This window comes from Meles meles, chromosome 13 (genome assembly GCF_922984935.1).
Source record: "Meles meles chromosome 13, mMelMel3.1 paternal haplotype, whole genome shotgun sequence".
Taxonomy (NCBI): Eukaryota; Metazoa; Chordata; class Mammalia; order Carnivora; family Mustelidae; genus Meles; species Meles meles.
Window position 1 is genome coordinate 54520893 of NC_060078.1, and position 20514 is coordinate 54541406.

The 20514-nt window shown below is 44.6% G+C and overlaps 1 protein-coding gene across 2 annotated transcripts in view; it reads left to right on the forward strand.

Annotated features, from left to right (window-relative positions):
• The window catches only part of PLCE1 (phospholipase C epsilon 1), a 319088-nt gene that overhangs the window by 210886 nt on the left and 87688 nt on the right, over positions 1 to 20514 (forward strand). For both annotated transcript variants that reach the window (XM_046026766.1, XM_046026767.1), the window contains exon 5: positions 18158 to 18303. In XM_046026766.1, the coding sequence (XP_045882722.1) occupies positions 18158 to 18303 (146 nt within the window). The remainder of the gene's footprint in view (positions 1 to 18157; positions 18304 to 20514) is intronic.

The following is a 20514-nucleotide window of genomic DNA, read 5'->3' on the forward strand; positions in this document are numbered from 1 at the left end:
CACACACTGATGCTAAGTGGTGAAGTCCACAGTCGGACACTTTTAAGGAACTCTCAAGGGTGGTTCTGCTATGGAGCCATGTGAACCACGGGACTCCAAAGGATGGTGTCACATGTGTAAGTGACCAAAATGGGGTTCATTCCTCATGGACCTCAAAACACAGATTGGAGAATCAAGCTAATAATCACCAGGATGCCTCCAAGCACCGAGACATGACCCCAAACTAATATTCCAATGCAGGGGTGGAATGTAAATAAATATTGCTGGTTCACATTTCAGGAGTTTTCCAGAACATTTAAGTGGCTTTGAAAAATACTTTTTAAAAGATTGTTTGTACAAACATCATGCTCTTTCCAGTCCTTCTTTGGCATAGAGTTTAATCAGATTTAAAATGGTGAGAGTTCTTTGTAAGGTTGTGTGTTTCTTTTCTTCTAGGGCATGTAAAACAAGACATCTGGGTTTTATCATTAAAATACTAAGACATGTCCAGCATTTTTAGAAAACTTTTAGGAGTTTATACACGATAGGTATTAATGTATTTAACAGAAGTCTATTCATTTAGAGTTCTTAAAAGTTTATGCATACCAATTTTTTTGCTTCAGAAAAATATTTGAGTCAAATATTCAAGTTTCTGACTGTTTTCTAGCACTTAGACAATTAGGAGAAAATAGAAGGAAATCTTTTAGTCACCCTTATATGAAAATATCTCATTTTCAGATATTCTTGGTTTTATATTATACACTGACTTCTCATCAATTCATAGCAAAATATGCTTTTACTCTCTTAATAGCATCTGTCAATTTATCTGTGGACGTAAAAATCATCTTCTTCAGTTAATTTCTTCTCTGCCTGCAGAATTTCAGGAAAGATATAAAAACACAGAATTTCGTGGATGGAACTAGAGGGTATCATGCTTAGTGAAATAAGTCAATTGGAGAAAGACAACTATCATATGATCTCCCTGATATGAGGACGTGGAGATGCAACATGGGGGGTTAGGGGATAGGAGAAGAATAAATGAAACGAGATGGGATTGGGAGGGAGACAAACCATAAGTGACTCTTAATCTCACAAAACAAACTGAGAGTTGTTTTTATGGACATTGGGGAGGGTATGTGATACGGTGAGTGCTGTGAAGTGTGTAAACCTGGCGATTCACAGACCTGTACCCCTGGGGATAAAAATATATTATATGTTTATAAAAAAATATAAGAAATAAATAAAAAATTTTAAAAACACACACAGAATTTAAAAAGTGAGGCTGGGTGTGTTGTAGGTATATTCTGTGCATGAGTCTAAGACATGATGCTCCCTAGTCCTACCATGGATCAGAGGCCAGGGAGGGGTGGAGAGTGGAACAGCCAAGGAAACATAAGACATTAAAAAAAGTTGTAATTTCTACTTTCTTTTTTTTTTAAGATTTTATTTATTTATTTGACAGAGAGAGAGTCACAAGTAGGCAGAGAGACAGACAGAGAGGGGGTAGGGGAAGCAGGCTCCCCACTGAGCAGAGAGCCTGATGTGGGACTCCATCCCAGGATGCTGGGATTATGACCTGAGACAAAGGCAGAGGCCAAACCCACTGAGCCACCCAGACACCCTGTAATTTCTACTTTCAAAGAAATACCACATTAAATGTAGGTAACCTCATAAAACCAAATCATCGGATATGTTCTCATTAACTCTAGTAAACTTGGCTAGCCTTTTCACTGGGCTTATAAATGTACAAAGCACTTATCTCCTGTATCTCCTTTAATCCTGCAATTCTGCAAGGTAGGTGTTGCAGGTAGGCCTGTGTCAAACTGAAGGTACAGAAGAAGAGAGATTAAGTAATTGGCCCGGTACCACCTGGTTAGTAAATATTAGAGCCAAGACTTGAAAACAGCACATCCGACCTCCAACACAGGCTCAGGCTGACCCCACTGCATCTAGTAAAGAATATTTGTCCAGTCAGTATCCCCAAAACATGATCTTGTTTTTGTTTGCTTTGCTTTGGGTTTTTGGTATGACGTGTACCACTATTTTTTTTAATTTTTAGTTTCTGTCATCAATACTCTAGGCACTTTCCAAGTAAATATTTCTCTAAAGAGATTCCTTGAACCAGAAACTGAACGCTTTTACCCTTCTGGAGTGAAGGCTCAGCCCCTCTCTACGGAAAAGCAAGGCTGGTGTTGGGCTCCCCCACCTTGCCATAGCACCATGTAACCCTTAAATTACCAGACCCCAAACAGGTCATTCACTTTTATAGAGACTGTCAACACACCCTTAAAAGCTGTCAACACTCCCACACTTCTTTCATTGACTCTCCTGATGACAAAGAGCAGGCTCTAACTTCAGCGGGCTCAACAAAATCCCAAGTCCTGCCAGCCTCATGGCCACCACCTCCAAAATAAATCCCCTCTTCTGCTGGTCTGAAGCTCATGTCAACTTCCCCACATCCAGTGTTTTGAGTTTCTGCAGCTCCTGTCCTGGGGTTTGTGCCCTTAAGCTGTGACTCAAGGTCCCCAACGCATCAGGAGCAGCCACCTTCCTCCTTTCCCAAAACAGATCCTGCCAGGATTTTTCTGCAAAGTCACTTCCTGCCGATACCCCTCTCCTCCAGGAAACAGAGGAGGCTTCTTGGCTTTTCCTTTGACCTCTCTTGGCATCCACAGTGAAGACAAATAGCAGCCACATCAACTTTTATGTGTTCTTGCTCCCATTTTCCTTCTGTCCCAGATCTCCACTCCCCCTAGGCCCTTCCCCTTCTGGAGCTGGTCTGCAGGGCATAGCCAGAGTGTGGCTTGAAGGCAAAGAGTTCAGGCCACAGTGTGTCTGAAATTCTTCAGACATGTGGCTGCTACTGAGGGCTGGGATGTGGCAGGCCCTGTGCTAGCCACTCTTGTTTCATTACCCTGACTCTTCGCCCTTTTGTTCCTTGAGTTTTGCCTGACAAGGACCCGCTGCATCTCTCAGGCCCCCTTGAGTCAGCGTCTTTAGCAATTCCTGCAGCTGCCAGCTTGCTTTTCCTCACCACCAGCTTCTTCACTCAAGTGAGGCTGCCTCTGAGGCCACAGATGGAGGGAGGGTAGGACAGAGAAGGAGGGAGGGTTGGACAGAAGGCAGCAGGGAGGGGTGGCCATGCATCAGATCCTCTTCACAGAGATAAGGGAACCCAGCAGGTCATGACTCTAGGATGTTCTGAGGTCAGGAGACCTGGGATCTAGCCCTGGCACTGCCACAGACTGGTTGGGTGACCTTGGACAAGTCACCTAACCCCTCTGCTTCTTGGGGCTCTTCATCTAAAAAATAAGGGAAATGGGCTAAATAACCTCTAAGGTCTTTTAATTTATTAGCTGCCATGTTATGTAATTTCACATATCTAAAACCACGTGTCTGCTCAGCTCTTTCCTCATCGCAGTCTTGGCTATGAAATCAGAGTTGCCTGTGTGCCTTAATCTCATTTCGGATTATAAGAAAAAATCTTCCTGTGCCTTGGCTTTAGAATTCCTCCAAGGATATATTGATTCCAAATTTATGACTCCAGTTAGAAAATGCTATGCTGCCATTTCTGACTATTTCCACCTCGTGAGGTCCATCACACCATGCAGTTTCTAGAGATGAAAGAATGTGTTCTCAGGTTAGATGGATGCAAGGAACGGTCTCCAGGACTGCCAGTGGGGATGAGCCTGTGGTTCTGTTCACTTCAGGATAAAGGAGTTTGGAGGGACCCAGTGCCACTATTCCAGGGTCTTTCTAAATGTGAGTGCTCCTTTGGGGAAAAAGGAAAAATTGTGTGGTCAAAAGAATATGGGAAACTCCAAATATTAGCTCCTTCTTAGAGATTCACTATGTGCATTAGTATATTTAAAGCTCCAAGAAATCCTTGGCAGTGAAGAGATCTTAATTTATCCTAACATTTCCCAAACTGATATAGTCCCAGAGACTTTCTTCACAAAAGACTTTAACATCTGGTAGAACATGTCTCTGGAACAGAGTTTAGGAAACATTGCCCTCAAACATTATTGACCTATCTCTATCTGGGTCTTCAGAGCAGAAAGGGATAACTACCACTCCTAGAATATTTATTAAGCACTTACTGTATCCAGAACACGTGGGAATAATTTAAAACTGGCAGATCAACTGTCCGGCAGCCAGGATTTCAAAATCTAAAGCTGCAAAGGGACAGGCACAGGAATAAGCATGTCAGTTAACAAACAAGACAAATGAAGTGTCAAGTGCGGCTTGGGAATGCAGGAGCCAGGCCTTCTCCTGGCAGTTGTCCGCTTTCCCGAGCTGAATTTCCCTGCTCTCAGCTGTCACTCTCAAGTTCTTTGCTTTGCTCTACCAGGCCGTTACCTTTCAGCCAGTTACATGATATCGAAGCAGGATTCTTTGTTTATTTTTATAGATGATGTGTTTGGTGAGGCACATGGAGTAATTTTATCCCGTGCTGAACATCCTAGAATTTTTGCCTTTCACATAATGCTCTGTTGAGTTTTATTTGGAATGGGGGGTTGGGGGGAGTAGAAAAGATGACCTCCTCTTCACCAAGTAAGAAACATACTGACATGGCCGTTGTCTCATGCTGTTGTTTAATCCCCATCTGAACTAAGTGTCTTGTGTACTTCATGTTTCCTGGACAGGAGGCCCGAGCTTCTCAGGGCCCCCTTCTATGACCTATTTGTGATTGACTGATATTTTTCCAAGCACTTCCACTAGAACCAAGCCATACCCATGCATCCTCACTTCCTCACACAGCCCCGTCCCCTTTCCCCATCACTTGTTTTCTACTCCCCCCACAATGTTCCTTAGACTCTCTATTGATGTGTTTTTTTCTGAAATTTTTTCCCTTGCCTCATTTCCACCTTTTCTCTTGCCTCCTCTTTCTGCCCTCTTTAAAAGAACTGAAGCCTTCTTCTTTCTGAGGGTTGAATCCTCAGGAAGTTCCTCTCTGCTAAACAGAGAAGGGAAGCCAGCACTGTAATAAAAAGGCCAACACTGTTTCCACAAAGACTATATCTTGACAAAGAAATTGCTTATTATTTTTTTATGGTTAATATTGACATTTATGAAGTATGTGCTCTGCTCCAAGCACTAGAGCCCTTGACATACATTGTCTCTTTTGTTCGTCACCACACCCCTTATGACATGGGACATTTATTATTCCCATTGTATGGGTGAGTGGTTGAGTCTCAAGGAAGGGAGAAAACATGCTCAAGGTCATAGAACTAGTAAAAAGCAGGGCCAAGAAATGATCCTGCATTTCTCCGACTCCCCATCCTGTCCTCTCCCGTGGCTCCCCCGCCCTCCCTCGGAACAGGGAAGTCGAAGAGACAGAATTCTGGTTTTCATCAAATTTATTCCCTAACAAGTTTTGTTCACAGAAGCTCACCCCTCCTCACCCGCACTACACAGACAGCAGATTGAATTACGTCCCTAACAATCTATTATATGCACCAGTGTCCAGCTTGGCCAGGATGTAATTGATCTTGGTGGGATGCCAACATCCTTTCTTTCTTCACACAGATTTATCTTCAGAAGAACATACGCCAACACATGCAAACCATTTTATTCCCTTCCATTCTCTCCTCCCTGCTGATCATTAGTGTAGGTTTCGTTATTAGTCCACTGTTCTGGGCTCACCGTCCTCACTGCAGTCAGTACCCATTTGCTGTTGGGCCTATGAGTGAAAGAGTGACTTGCTGGGCTCATGTTTACTTTCCTGTGGCAAATGTCTACCTGCCTGGGGCCAGAAGGATTCACAGCATGTCTGGACTTGCTCAGTGGCCCTGAAAGACAGGCTTTACTCTCCTGATTTCCCCAAGCAGGGTGGCCTATGGACAGTAACTTCCCCATCCAGGAGACTTAAGTTACTGGGGAGGCCACTCCCTGTCCATCACTTGGGGTACCTGAGAGTGGACCCAGCCAATTCCAGAGCAAATGAGAAGGCCACCACTACCCTTACTCTCTGATGCCCACTTATCTCAAGGAAAATGGAATCTTCCAGTCATGGGCCAAATTACCCATAGGCCTTCTATGTCATGGCTCCCTGGGTATCTTTCCCCAGCACTGGCCTCTTGAGTTTCTTGGGTGAAGAGCAAGCTGATGGGGTGGGGTTGTCAGCCTCCCTTCCCCGACTGCAGCCCCCAGATACCCTGGCATTCAGGTGCTTGGACACTCTTCTGAGAACAACAGCACCAACAGGGAGTCCGCTGCTGTGGCTGCTATGCCTTGTGCACGACTCAGAACAAGAGATCATTAAGCATCTGCCACTCGAGCTGGACCCTGTGCTGGGAAGTAAATAAGTAAAACAATCAATACCTGCTTTCAAGAAGCCCATACTCCAGGGCAGGAGCCGGGGGAAAGTGGTCACAGTGCAGTGATAAAGCTAGCTTAGGGCAGAGGATGGATTTACCATGCGAGGGTTCAAGAAAGGCTTCCTGGAGGAGATGACATCTGGGCTACTTGGCAGTCAGTGGGATATAGGGATGGAAGGTGTTGGAGGAGTTAAGGATTGAGTCAGGGTGGGTTAACAGAGCCTTTGGGCCCTCCATCTAGAAATGCCCAGTTAATTCTTGGATATACAGGACAATATATAGATATTCAGAGATGGCAGCTGGGGGTGGGTAAAAGCTGGTCAGTGAAGGAACTCATCAAGGGAGAGGATATAGCCTAAGAAGAGATCCAAGAAGAACCAAGGACAGAGCCCCAAGAACCTCTGCCCCAGAGCAGAGGACAATATTATGAGCACAGGCTCTGGGGCTGGGCTGCCTGGGTTGGGATCCCACCTTCACAACTTAGTAGCTGTGTGACCTGTGCAAGTGACTATGCCTCCCTTTGCTTCCATTTCATCTATAAAATGGGGTGATAATTCAATCGGAGAAAGACAACTATCATATGATCTCCCTGATATGAGGACATGGAGAAGCAACATGGGGGGGTAGGGGGATAGGAGAAGAGTAAATGAAACAAGATGGGATTGGGAGGGAGACAAACCATAAATGACTCTTAATCTCACAAAACAAACTGGGGGTTGCTGGGGGGAGGTGGGATTGGGAGAGGGGGAGCGGGCTATGGACATTGGGGAGGGGAGGCGAACCATAAGAGACTATGTACTCTGAAAAACAACCTGAGGGTTTTGAAGGGTCAGGGGTGGGAGGTTGGGGCAACCTGAGGGTTTTGAAGGGTCAGGGGTGGGAGGTTGGGGGAACAGGTGGTGGGTAATGGGGAGGGCACGTTTTGCATGGAGCACTGGGTGTTGTGCAAAAAGAATGAATACTGTTACACTGAAAAAATAAATAAAATGAAAAAAAAATGGGGTGATAATGACATATACCCTGTTGATTTGTTGTAGGATTAAATTAATGCACTTAAGCACTTCAAGCAGTCCATTTAAATAGACGGTATAAGTGCATTTAATAGCATTATTACTTCACTGATGTCAGAAAAGGACAAAAGGGAAAGGATAGCCTATGACACAGTCAGGCCTCTCAGTGCCTCTCGATGGCTCAGTTGAGATCCCGTGAGGAGAGGTAAAGGAGAGCCCCAGTGGGAGCCCAATCACAGCTGGGATGGGAAGGAGTGGATCGTGCCAGGTGGTGAGGATGCCACCATCTCCTGGGAGGGCAGGGACGAAGTCTGTCTTACTCGCTGCATGCCCCAGTGGCCAGAGCGGTGCCCAGTGGCGTGTGAGCTCCTTGAGGGTAGAAGAGCCCTCCATAAAGATTTGCTTAATGAGGATATATTTACTGAAGGTCCTGCCTCTCAGCTAGCATGAAGAGGCTGCTGGGACCAGGGGAAGCACCTGGGCCACTCCGGTGGTGGCCGCAATTTGGGGAGTAGGTTTCTTGAGGGCATCTCCTGACTGTCTTGACTCTGGGACACCTAGTTGTTTCCATGAGTGGGCTGAAGGATAGAATCTCATGGGCCTTCTCCCTTCCAGACTCTTTAATTCATGAGACCCTGTTCTATTCTGCATTTCATAAAAACTTGGAATTTTAGACAGGTGACAGAACAAGGAACATGTGTAGACAATTGGCACATGCTTGCAACACCTTCTCTATGACCTTTCAGAATGCCAGGATTCTGTTTCTAAAGGGGATGTTCCTTCTTTGAGCTGAGCTCATGATAGTTTTGCTAAGGCATTTCTTTACTCACTGGATCAGGATAGCTCTTTAGGGCTATAATATAGTTTAAAAAGCAATAATGAATTCACTCTTTGGTCTAATGCTCGTAAGAGAACATGGAGAGTAGTAGAGCATGGTAGTTTAAAGTCACAGCTTTTGATCTGGCTGCTAGTTTACAGGCTGTGTAACCTTGAACAAGCTAGCTCAGCCACTCAGAACTTCAGCTTCCTCATTTGTAGAATGAGAACAGTATTCATACCAGCATGTAAGGCTGAGAGGATTAAAAGGGATAAGCAGCATCCCTCTCACAAGTACATGCCCATTACACAGAAGCAGCAGTGATTTTAAGAATTTCAAGTATTATTATTAAAATCATTAAGTATTATTATTAAATTATTAAAATCATGCAAAGAGGGGAATAAATTAGTTCATAAGTGGCCCTGCGGTAGGATCAGGATAGTTTGGAGCTAACTGATCATTTATATCAAGACTTTTTATGTAAACTCCTAGCCATGGGTTGCAATCCCGTTATTAAAATGGAATGAAATAACAAAGATCCTATTCTAGGACTATCCATAGATACTTTTACAAAAGGAGAGAATACAGATGAAATGAGTCTCACTCTTGAATACCATGTAATAATTGGTTTCAGGATGGATGACCTGTTCAGTTGAGTAGTCGAGTAAGGTAAGAAATCAGAGGATAACGCAGCCTGCATGACTCTTGGCAGTTCTCCGCAGTCCGTTTAACTAGAAATGGCATCTGCATATTGAAGTCAAATGTTTCCTCTTGTTGCTTTTAAAATAGTAAGTAGCCAGGGGCACCTGGGTGGCTCAGTCGTTAAGCTTCTGCCTTCCGCTCAAGTCATGACCCTGGAGCCAAGTATCAGGCTCCCTGCTGAGCGGGAAGCCTGCTTCTCCCTCTCCCACTCGCCCTGTTTGTGTTCCCTCTCTCACTGTATCTCTCTCTGTCAAAAAAAATAATAGATAATCTTTTCTTAAAAAATAAATAAATAAAATAGTAAATAGCCATAAAAAAGAATGAAATGTTTCCATTTGCGACAACAGAGATGGACCTGAGGGAATGGAGCTAAGGAAACTAAGTCAGACAGGGAAAGACAAATACCTATGATCTTACTTAGATGTAGAATTAAAACAAGTGCTACAAACCAAGCTCATATATACAGAGAACAAATTGGTGGTTTGCTAGAGGTGCGGGTTATAGGGCGGGGAAAATGGGTGAAGAGGGTCCAAAGGTACAAACCTCCAATTACAAAATAATCAAGTCAAGGGGATGTGATGTCCAGCATGGTGATTACAGCTAGTAATACTGTATTGCATATTTGAAAGTTACGGAGAGAGTAGATCGTACCAGTCCTCATCACAAGAAAAAAAATTTGTGTAACTATGTCTAGACTTATTGTTGCCATCATTTTTCAATATAGACAAGTATTGAATCATGTTGTTTGAAAGTAATATGTTATCTGTCAATTATACCTCAATTTTTAAAAAGGAATGTGGCATCACAGAGAGTGGAACAGCAAAACATTCTCAATATTTTTAATGAATTTATTCTTTGTACAGAAAGGTAGTTTAAATTAAGTATGTCATGTGGAATTGAGCACTTGTCAAAACTTCCATATTCACATTGAGAATATTTACATGCAATTTATCGGCATGAACTGTCAGTTAAATGGAATCAAAATAAAGAAAAAACATTTTTTTTAAAAAAGGTAAACAATTCTAAGGAATCTAGAATTCTGAGTATATAGGGAACTTTTGGTTGACAAATCTGAGAATAAGCATTTTTTGCAAACCATGGGGAAGACATTCTTCAAACAATAGAAGGATGGCCAGAACGCTAGCTGACAGTTTAGAGAGGTGGATATATATACAACAGACTTAATTGCAAGACAGAACATGCTATCTTACTTTTCCTATACTTGCTCCAATCCCTCTTGCCCCCATGCCTAGCATAGTTCCTGGCAAAAATGCACAGGCATAGAGTAACTCTTTTTTTTGTTTGTTTGTTTTTAAGATTTTATTTATTTGACAGAGAGAGATCACAAGTAGGCAGAGAGGCAAGCAGAGAGAAAGAGACAGGAGCAAGCAGGCTCCCTGCCGAGCAGAGAGCCAGATGCGGGACTCGATCCCAGGACCCTGAGATCATGACCCAAGCTGAAGGCAGAGGCTTAACCCACTGAGCCACCCAGGTGCCCCAGAGTCACTCTTTATAGGGAGAAGTAGCACCATTACAGAGATATGAATAAAGTACTCTGGGACAGCAGCGAGGACCAAGGGATGGTAAAAAGATTGGACTTCCAAAGATGGTAGCATAGAAATGGGTTAAGTTAGCCTTGGATCTCCCAATCATAGTATCCACTATACTACTCTTTAATTACTGACTTATGTTATTTTCCCCCACAAGGCCCAGTCTCCCCAAGACCAGATGTCATGTCTGTCGTGTTTATTGGTGTCCGGCATGGTACATGGGACATAGTAGATACTCAATATACTCAATCAGTATTTGTTGAAAGAAGGAATGTCATCAGATTTATTTGTCAAGTCTTCCCCCTGCCCCAGTTGCAAGTTAGCAGCAACTCAAACCTGCTTAAACAAAATAAGGGCATTTGGAGGTTTATGTATATGGACTCTTCGTGGCGCTTCAAGTATGGCTGGATCTAGGAATCTAAGGTCCTCAGGAATCTATCATCATCGTTTTTTTTTTTTAAGATTTTATTTATTTATTTGAGAGAGTGTCCACATACACACACACACATGAGTGGGGGATAGGGTAGAGGCAGAGGGTGGGGGACAAGAGACTCCACACTGAGTACGGAGCCTGTCAGGGGGCTCCATCTCAGGACCCCGAGCCGAAACCAAGAGTCAGGCACTCAACCAGCTGAACCACCCAGGCACCCCGTTATCTTCATCTTTCTTTTGTATTATCTTCATTCTCAGGTAGGCTCTCCTGATACTGTGGCAAAGGCATCTGACTCATGTCTTTACTGTTTACAATTCCAACAAAAAGATTGTGTCTCTTTTCCTGATAGTTTCAGGGAATATCTCCATCAAGTAGGGCTCTGGTTGCCCTGGCTTAGGCAAATACCCATCTTTGAACAAATCACTGAGACCAGGCCTGAAGTCAGAGGAGGAGCAGCTCCATGAATTCTATATAGTCAAGAAGGAGAAAGCTGATTTCAACTAAGAGACATTGGACAGCCAAAGCAAACAAACAAAATGCCCTATGTATTCACACCCCAAGGACACGGGACAATAGTGTAGAGATAGGAACAGGCAGAGGATAGGTAATGGTACAAAACATAGTAGGGTTGAAACGTCAAGACAGGTGAGTGGTGGGCAACAGTGGGAATTAATGCTGAAGATGGAAATTTAGATCAGATGGTTCCAGGCTTGAAGACCAAAACAAGAAGGTTTAGATTCATTCTGTAGACAATTGTGATACAATGTAAAGGGAAGGGGAGGGGGTATAATCCAAGATGTATTTAGGGCTTCTCCAGAAGCCACCTTTAGGGGCCTCTCTTTCCCCCTCTGTGTCTCTCCTAAACCAAGAGCTACCGGTGGAAACATGCCAAGCAGGACATGGAGTTCTAGAGACTCCCCTGCAGCCAATTCATATCTGGAAGGATGTCTGGGCACATGTAACTTGCTGGCTTCTGCATCCTCAACACTGAGCCCCCAGTGTGGATAAGTCACGGCCTCTGCTTTAAGGAGCTCACCACTGGGGAGATTGGTCTTGGACAAAGTACTAGAAATAGACCCGCATACACATATATGAAGTATGCACACATATATGTCTATGTATGGGACTGGGCTGTATAGGAAAAAAGGGCTATTTGATTCCTCACAAGGAGTCAGGGAAGCCTACAGAGCAGAGGAAATATGTGTTACTCTTCTTCTAAGAAAGGCTTATACTCAGGGCACAAGCCCTTCTCAGTGCAATCACAGATTCTTCCTGGTCCAGCTTTGGGCTTCTTCCTTCCTTGTAGTTAGAAGAAGAACATAGAGCTTCCTTTCTCCAGGATTCCTGTGTTCTGCCTCCTGGAATTCAGCTCCTCCACAACTCAGGGAACAGAACTCCCTCGGCAGGAGCCGTCCCAGCAGTAAACAGTTACTGAGGTCGTAACTACACAATGAGCACTGGGCTTCCATCTTTGCATATGGTCTCCAGTCTCATCCTCATCATCCTCTTAGGAGGTCATGCTATCATTCCCATTTTACTGAAGAGGAGATTGAGGCTGATTGCTAGGTGGCCTGCCTCGGGACCAGGCACAAGGAAGCAGCAGACGGGGGTGAACGTGGTCCACTTGGCCTGGTGCCATGGTCTCCAAGGTGCTCTCTGCTCCCTCTGGCTGCTCGTCCCTGCTTCCACGTGGGTCACGGGGACAGCCCCAGTTCAGGTAGGTTACAGAGATGGTGATCCATAGTAGTGGACTGGTAGTACAGAATGGATGCCTCAGCTGTGACTCAAGACTGCACCAGGGGTGTGGAGAGGGACGCTGAACCCCTGGGACAGTTCTCAACCTAAATGTGCATAAGAATCTGTGGGGAGTTAACTAAAAATGCAGATTCCTGGGCCCTGCTCTCAGAGAGTCTGGGCAAGACCTTGGAATCTGCATTGGAACAAACAGCCTGCTGCTACCCCTAGAAGTGCTGAGGCCGGTGTCGCACATATTGAAGAGTGCTGCCTGGGCAGGTGCGTGTGTGTGTGTGTGTGTGTGTGTGTGTGTGTGTGTGTGGCGATGGGTGTACTTGCCTGCACACCCACAGTTCAGGGGTTGTCTTAGGAAAGCACCACGGAGGGCAGGTGTCACCGGGCACTGTACATAGGCTACTTTCGGGTGGCTTTGTCCAGGTTTTCATTGTCTTCTGTGGATCTTATTATTCACATCCAGCCCTTACGGTTAGGGTGACCAGATACCCACTCTAAAGGATCATCTTTCTGTGAAAATTGCTCAGCGTGTTTAAAAAAAAAAAAAAAAGCTTTTTGGCATGAAGACATGCGTCTCTTTTTTCTGGACCTGGGAACAGCAGTAGGAAGTGTTCAGGCCTTTTCCCAAATATAATCCCTGACCGATTGGAGGCTGAGAATCCTCTCTGCCAGCGGCCTCCTGGGACTCTGGGTGGCCTGCCAGTTGGTCAGAGGCACCGAGCACCCCCACAGTGAAGATGTGGGAAAGACGGTCTCTGTCCTTGAGGATGTAAGGTCTAGCGGCAGAGACAGAGCAGACCCATGTGAAAGAGTCAGGCGCACAAAGAGAATAAAAATAAAGCAGATGCGAGTCCTGCAGCAGGGAGACTCCCAGTGCGGACGTGAGCTCAGTCTCAAGGTCCAACATTAAATCAGGGAGAAACAGGGAGAAGCTGGATGTAAGATGCTAGGTGAGCCGTCCGAACAGCCTTTCTAGAGGAGCTCACGTTGTCTCCTCCGCCGGGTCTCATGGAGCACTTGCCGTAGCAGTGCTGCTGGGGAGCACTCTGGAGCAACATGGTGCTGATTGTGCAGGGAGTCTGGTGTCAGGGAATCAGGAGCATCACAGAGCAGGCCTCCTCAAGAAAGTGATGTTTTTCATCAGATTCCTAAAGGCAGCCCTGCCTCTCACCATAGCCTGTGACCTGTCCACCTGCTCTTTCCATGCTGGTTTGTATATACCTGTGTGCGGACACCTCAGACCCCAAGTTCAAACTACATCCATACACCACACCCCCTGCCCCTCAGCCAGCCTTCAGGCCTGGTGTCAGGATCTACCCACAGGAGGACTGGTGCAGATGAAATACTCTTACAGGCCTGGAAGTGGGCTTGAACTGTTCTGATGGGGGATTTGGGGGTTCTGGGTCTACAGGGATGAGTGATCTGGAAGTGGGTGCACAACCACAGGGCGGACACTTTCCTCCACCCCAACACGGGCCTTCTAAAGCATAGGGCTGGGGCAGGGATCCTGATGGCAGAGTCTGAGGGCAGTTTTGCCTAAAAGATAAGTAGGAGTTAGCTAAATCAAGGTCAGGGGTGGGGGGAAGCCTTCCTGTAGAAGCCCCCTGAAATGAGACAAGACCTTGGTCATCTCCCTAAAAGCAGAGTATGAGGGAGACAAGGTGGGGTTGGAGAACTGACAGGGGCCTGGTGGCCAACGTGAGGATTTGGCTTTACCAAGGACACGGGCAGGACATGGTGGACCAGGGAAAGAGGACTAGGAACGGAGTGAGAACATTTTTTCCAAACTGAGCTTGTGTGATGCCAACAAGGTGTTTGATGTGAGGAGAGCAGGCTGTTCAGTGTGGCTAGGCCTCAGCGTCTGATCCAGGCAAGGGAGAAGAAGAGGAGCGTCAGAAGAGGAGCATTTGTGGAGGACTTGTAGGCGTGAACTGGGGCTTGGGCCTCAGGGGAGCAGAGAGCCTCTGGAGGAACTCTGACGGAACTGGGCTGGGGGCCACATTCTGTCTTTATTCTGTACTGAGCATTCAGATAAGGCAGAATGATCATTCAACGTGTTCTCTATGCTTGAGTCATAGTACTTTCTATGTATGTGATTTTTGTGTTTTTCTATGTGAATTCAGTATCCTGAAGTTCTTTCTGGATTGGCAACACATCCTGTTTTCCACTTAGTATTGGGACCACATTTTTCAGGCATTGCCAAATCCTTGTGGGGTTTTTAGGTGACATTTATTTTTCATAATTAGTGATGAAACTCTGATCACTTAATGCCCATGAAATCATGAATACATTAGGCCACAATAAGAATTATCCCTGATGTCTGTAAGCAGATGGGGTGTGTGTGTGTGTGTGTGTGTGTGTGTGTGTGTGTGTGTTTATGATAACAGCGCTTACGTAATCCCAACAACCAGGCCCTGGGGACTCACACACAGAGAGGGAACGGCTGGTTTAAATTAGGTTTCCATGTGAAATATCGTATCGCTATTTTTTTCCTAGCATTGTGGGAAAGTATATGGAAAATGATTTGACTGATAGGAAATAAATCTGGATGCATGATCAGGACTGAGGCACAACCACGCGGCAGTCTGCGCCTGCTCTCCAAGAGAGCAGGCTCTCCAAGAGAAGATGAATTAATCCTATCAGGACACTAGACTAGTAAGTCACCACGTCGTACCAGAATAGCCTGAAAGAGCCGCGACTTTCCAGAGCTGCTGATTTGCTATGGATTTCGATTTTGAAAAAGGAACTAAAGCCATAGGAAGAATATAACCAGAGGTCTCGATAACTAATGCATTGGGTGTCGGGGAACCGTTTTAACTTTTGGGGGATTCATTTTTATTCATAAGGAGATGGGTTTGAATTTCTAGCTCAAGGAGTCAGTAATTTCATGATTCTAAGTGTTTGCTCATGGCTTCCCACAGCAGGCTAGTGCTCATCAAAAGCAAATCACACAGAAGGAAGAACCATACCAGAGCACCAATGACACTCAGTCTTTATTGACCCAACCATCCCTTGCTCTAGAGAGCCAGAGTTTCACAAGGTGACTTTCAGCTGGGTAACCAGGTGATGAGAGAACAAGGCATGCAGACAGTGAACAAAGGATTGCTCATCGCTGCAAGCGAGTGGTCGGCTCTGGGAATTCCCAGAAGATGCCAGGATGCTCAAAACAGCCCTGGTAATCAGAACAAGTGGTTATCTTGGGTTATCTTCTTCCCAAGAGGCTCTGAATTCCTTGTAGGATGATCTGCTCCAGAGCTGGTCCTAGGAGTCTGATTCCAGATCTGTTCTCCTGAAGTTGCAAAGAGAGCAGCTATGCATGCTCCCCTGGGCTGGGGCTGGCCTCAGGATGGCAGATGGTTCATCACATCCTCTGTCTGCACTGCTGGCTAGTACCTGTGTGACCCTGTCTTGTCACTGAAGGTCACTGCTGCCATTGTTTCCCTGTTGTTTCTGCACAGGGCAAGGAAAGGGGCTCTGCTTTTTTCATTGCTTTCATTGTATTTCGGGACTCTTCTTGGCATGTTCTCTTTTTATTCCAACTCTGTGTTCAGAGGTGCTGCTCTTAATGGAATGCTTAGAAAAACCTAATCAGCGCCAAGTTTAAAAGAATCTGTCACCCCTAATCAGATAAAAGAGCACCCCACGGGAGGTACTCATTTTGACATCAACAAGAATTGGGACCTCAGAAAATCACTACTCCCTGAACCATAGATTCTTAATCTGGAAGAATGGGTCTGGACTGCCCTCTGTGGTTGCTGCCAGCTCTCAATGCCATCCATTCCTGTCATTCCATCGAGGGAGGCGGGCAGGAGGTGCAGTATACCATAGACCTTAAACTTGCTTTTTCTGCAGGTGCCATGGGTGACCATGAACTCTGTGTTCAGGCCTCACTCTACCTCAGGCCAGGGAAATGAGCTGACCCCAGGTTTCAGCACTGTTGCTGAACTGGTGCAATTCCTGGGTGATGTGGGGTCAAGGCCAAGGCTTTGGTTTGTTAACAACTGGGTTCATCAACCCAGACATCAGCCAGGATGGAGCAGGTGACTTAAATGACCACTAGAGTCCAAGCACCAAAGTATAAATAGCAGCAAAATAACCTTAGAGATTAGACAAAATATGGGGGGGCTGCATATCATCAAGGGGGGACTTGGTAGCAGGTTATTATTAAATAGTATACTCTAGTCTGTATAGTAGAAAAAGTTAATCACATTACGATAACCTTCCTCTCACACCTCATGTACACACATTAGGCATTTAGGGAGTGCTCAATTGTGACTCCTCTGGGTCAAACACCGAATTTTCAAATTCAGGCTTTGCTGCTCTGGGTGAAAATCTCTTAGGTGCTCTGTCCTTCATTTTCTTCATCTATAAAATGAGAATAATAATAATCCCTGACTCTTAGGATTGTTGTGAGAGGTGAGTTAATGTACGTAAAGTACTTGGAGTAATGCCCGGCACATAGTAAGTGCTGTATAAGTGTTTGTTCTTCTAGTATTAGTCAGGTGAGGGGCATCATAGGTAATGCATTTGTGAGAGATAGTTTAAATATATATATTTTTGCATTTTTTAATTTTATATTCTGCATTTTACTACTGGATATACCCTTTAACTGATGGACTGAGTGTATTGACTGCATTTAATCTTGCTACCCATTAATATAATTAAATTATATTAATTAATTAAACATATATATTTATAACTAAATATAGTCAGCTATATTTAAATCAATATTAGGGACACCGAGGTGGCTCAGTCAGGTAAGCATCTGCCTTTGGCTCAGGTCATGATCCCAGGGTCCTGGGATTGAGCCCCAAATCCTGCTCTGTAGGAGCCTGCTTCTCCCTCTCCCTGCAACTCCCCCTGCTTGTACTTTCTCTCTCTCTCTCTCTTTCTCTCTCTGTGTCAAATAAATAAATAAAACCTTTTTTTTTAAAGATTTTATTTATTTATTTGACAGAGAGAGATCACAAGTAGTCAGAGAGGCAGGCAGAGAGAGAGGAGGGGAAGCAGGCCATCTGCTGAGCAGAGAGCCTGACATGGGGCTTGATCCCAGGACCTAGGATCACGACCTGAGCCGAAGGCAGAGGCTTTAACCCACTGAGCCACCCAGGTGCCCCAATAAAACCTTTTTTTAAGAATAAATAAATATTATCCTTAGGCCTTATTTTCTTACAGTCTCATTGAATTTTATAGATCAAGAGGGAGTTTTGTGAATCGCCTTTCTGCCTCCTTATTTTAAAGATGGAAGATGATGAATATGGATTTTCCCAGAATCCCATAACAAAGCAGTGATGGAGCCTAGAGCTTCACCTCAGAACCCTCAGCTGGGGCCTGCATTTCCTAATACTAAACTGATTAAAAACAAAAGATGGAGGGTGGCTCAGTCAAGTCCTTGCTCAGTGGGGAGTCCGCTGCTCCCTCTACTCTTCTCCCTGCTTGTGCTCTCTCTGTGTGTCTCTCTGTCTCTCTTTCTCTGTCTCTGTCTCTCTCAAATAAATAAAATCTTTAGAAAAAAAAAAGTTTTCCTGTGAAAAAAACATTCATTGAGTTTGCGGACATGGGTTCAGTGGATGCAAAATGTTCTTTGCATTTTCCAGGTGAGCTCTTGGGTGACGTGGCTGATCCTCACGGCGGGCTCCATGGAGGAGAAGCGAGAAGTCTTCTCCTATTTGGTGCATGTGGCCAAATGCTGCTGGAACATGGGCAACTATAATGCTGTCATGGAGTTCTTGGCTGGCCTCAGGTATGGAAGTGGGGAACACAGTTATCTAGATAGCAGCCAAATGGCACTGTAATAATTGCCCTGGAAACCACATTTACCCAAACCAGGCAATTGGTAGTGATTGTTTGGGGGAAATGTGTTATTCTCTGCTAATACCACAAACCTTGTCCCTTAAATGCAGCAGCAGAATTCAGCCCCTGTGGCCAGTCACGATCCTAATTAGCTATGTCTGCTCCGGGCCCATGCTGTTGGCCACACTGGGTAAAATTACCTGGCTGCAGAACTAACATCAACCCCACTGGTGACCCCTACTTGCCCTCTGTGCCCTGTAAACCCCACTGTTAACAGTCTCTTCCCAGATCTTCCTGATGAACTGCCTCGGCACTCTAGGCTCCCAGCCACCGACCGGGAATGGCTGGCACGGATAACAAGGATTCGGTGATGTTAGCTGTTATTTTAATTGAATACTTACCATGGATCAAGCACTGGACTGTGCATTTCCTATGCATTAAATCTTTTAATTCTCAGAACAATTTCTTGGTAAATGCTATTATTATTCCCACATCATGTAAAAAAAAAAGAAACTGAAGGGGCATTGGGTGGCTCAGTGGGTTAAAGCCCCTGCCTTCGGCTCAGGCCATGATCCCAGGGTCCTGGGATCGAGCCCCGCATTGGGCTCTCTGCTCAGCAGGGAGCCTGCTTCTTCCTCTCTCTGCCTGCCTCTCTGCCTGCTTGTGATCTCTCTCTCTGTCAAATAAATAAAGTCTTAAAAAAAAAAAAAAAGAAACTGAAGTTAGGAGAAGTTAAGTCATTCACCCAAGGCCACCTAGCATGGCTAGGATGAGAATGCAGCATCCTTGATTTGGGAGCCCTTGCCCTTAACCTTAAATATCCTGCTCATATGCCTTCTCCCACAAGCTAGTAATAAGATCACCATTTTATCAATAAATCTCTGCCTTATTCCCTTTCAGCCTCAGTTACCTGGTGTAAAGTAACTGCCCCTCACTCTTGTGGGAGGCAATGTGGTATGGTGCAGAAGGGTATAAGTTGTTGGGTCAGAATAACAAGGAATCAAATCCAGGCACCCCCATGGTGTATATAGATGCGTGATCTGAGCCAGTTTCTTGACCTCAGTGAGCCCTAGTTTCTTTATCTGTAAAGTGGGGATGATAATAATAAAAAGCACCTACCTCCTCACACAGGATTTAATGAGATAGTTCAAAGTGTTTAGCACGTGTGTTTGGCAGAGTAAGGCTCCAGAAAGTGAACCTGCTGTTGCTAGTGACTGAGATTCACCTTCCCAGTGGGGGTTCTCACTATAAATAGATCTTGCTTCATAACATTATTGAGATTTTTCTTTGATTCTCCAGATCCCTGCAAAGGGATACTGGGTTGGGGGAGGAAAGGAAAATTCTCAGAGCTGGAATTTTTTTTTTTTTTTTGTCCTTTTGAACTTTCTTAACTAAGAATAAACTCAAACGGCCGTGTCGCTGGCATTTAAAATGGTCATGCAGATGTATCAGGCATGGCTCAAAAGAAGGAAAAAATGGAAAGAATACTGGGAGAACAGGAGATGATTTGGACAATTGGATTCTCTTTGTGATAAATTTTCTAAAAAGAACCTGTGTTACTTTAAAAAAAAAGATAATCATATTATGATAAAATAATTCTATTTTAATGATGCTTATCCTCTGTGTTTGGCAAATCTGTGTTGGCTATTGGCTGGGGACCTCTCTTCCTCTGTTCTGAATATCACTGTCCTCACAGCATGGCAGCTGGCTTGCTCCAAAGTGAACAAGAAGAAAACAAGACAAAAGCTGCAGTGCCTTTTAAGACCTAGCCTCAGACATCACACACTGTCACTTCTACCATATTATACTGGTCACATATGACAAAGGCCTGGTTGATTGTGGGCAGGGTTTATACTACACCAGGAACTGGGGACCACTGGAGGAAACAATTAGAAGTAAAAAGATTTACATAGAACAATATTTACTCAATCACGGTGTCAATTTAAAATAACCCCAGTGAACATCAGTGGGGAAATAAAGGAAATAATATGATGTATCCTTACAGTGGAATATTATGTGGCCACCAAAAATGTGTGTGAAATGTTTAATATCATTGGAAAACAAGCAATACATAATGCATAAAAATATCTGGGAACAAGGCTGTCTTTACTTAATGACCTCTGTGATATTTATACAATATGTATAAAATATTTAGACCAGA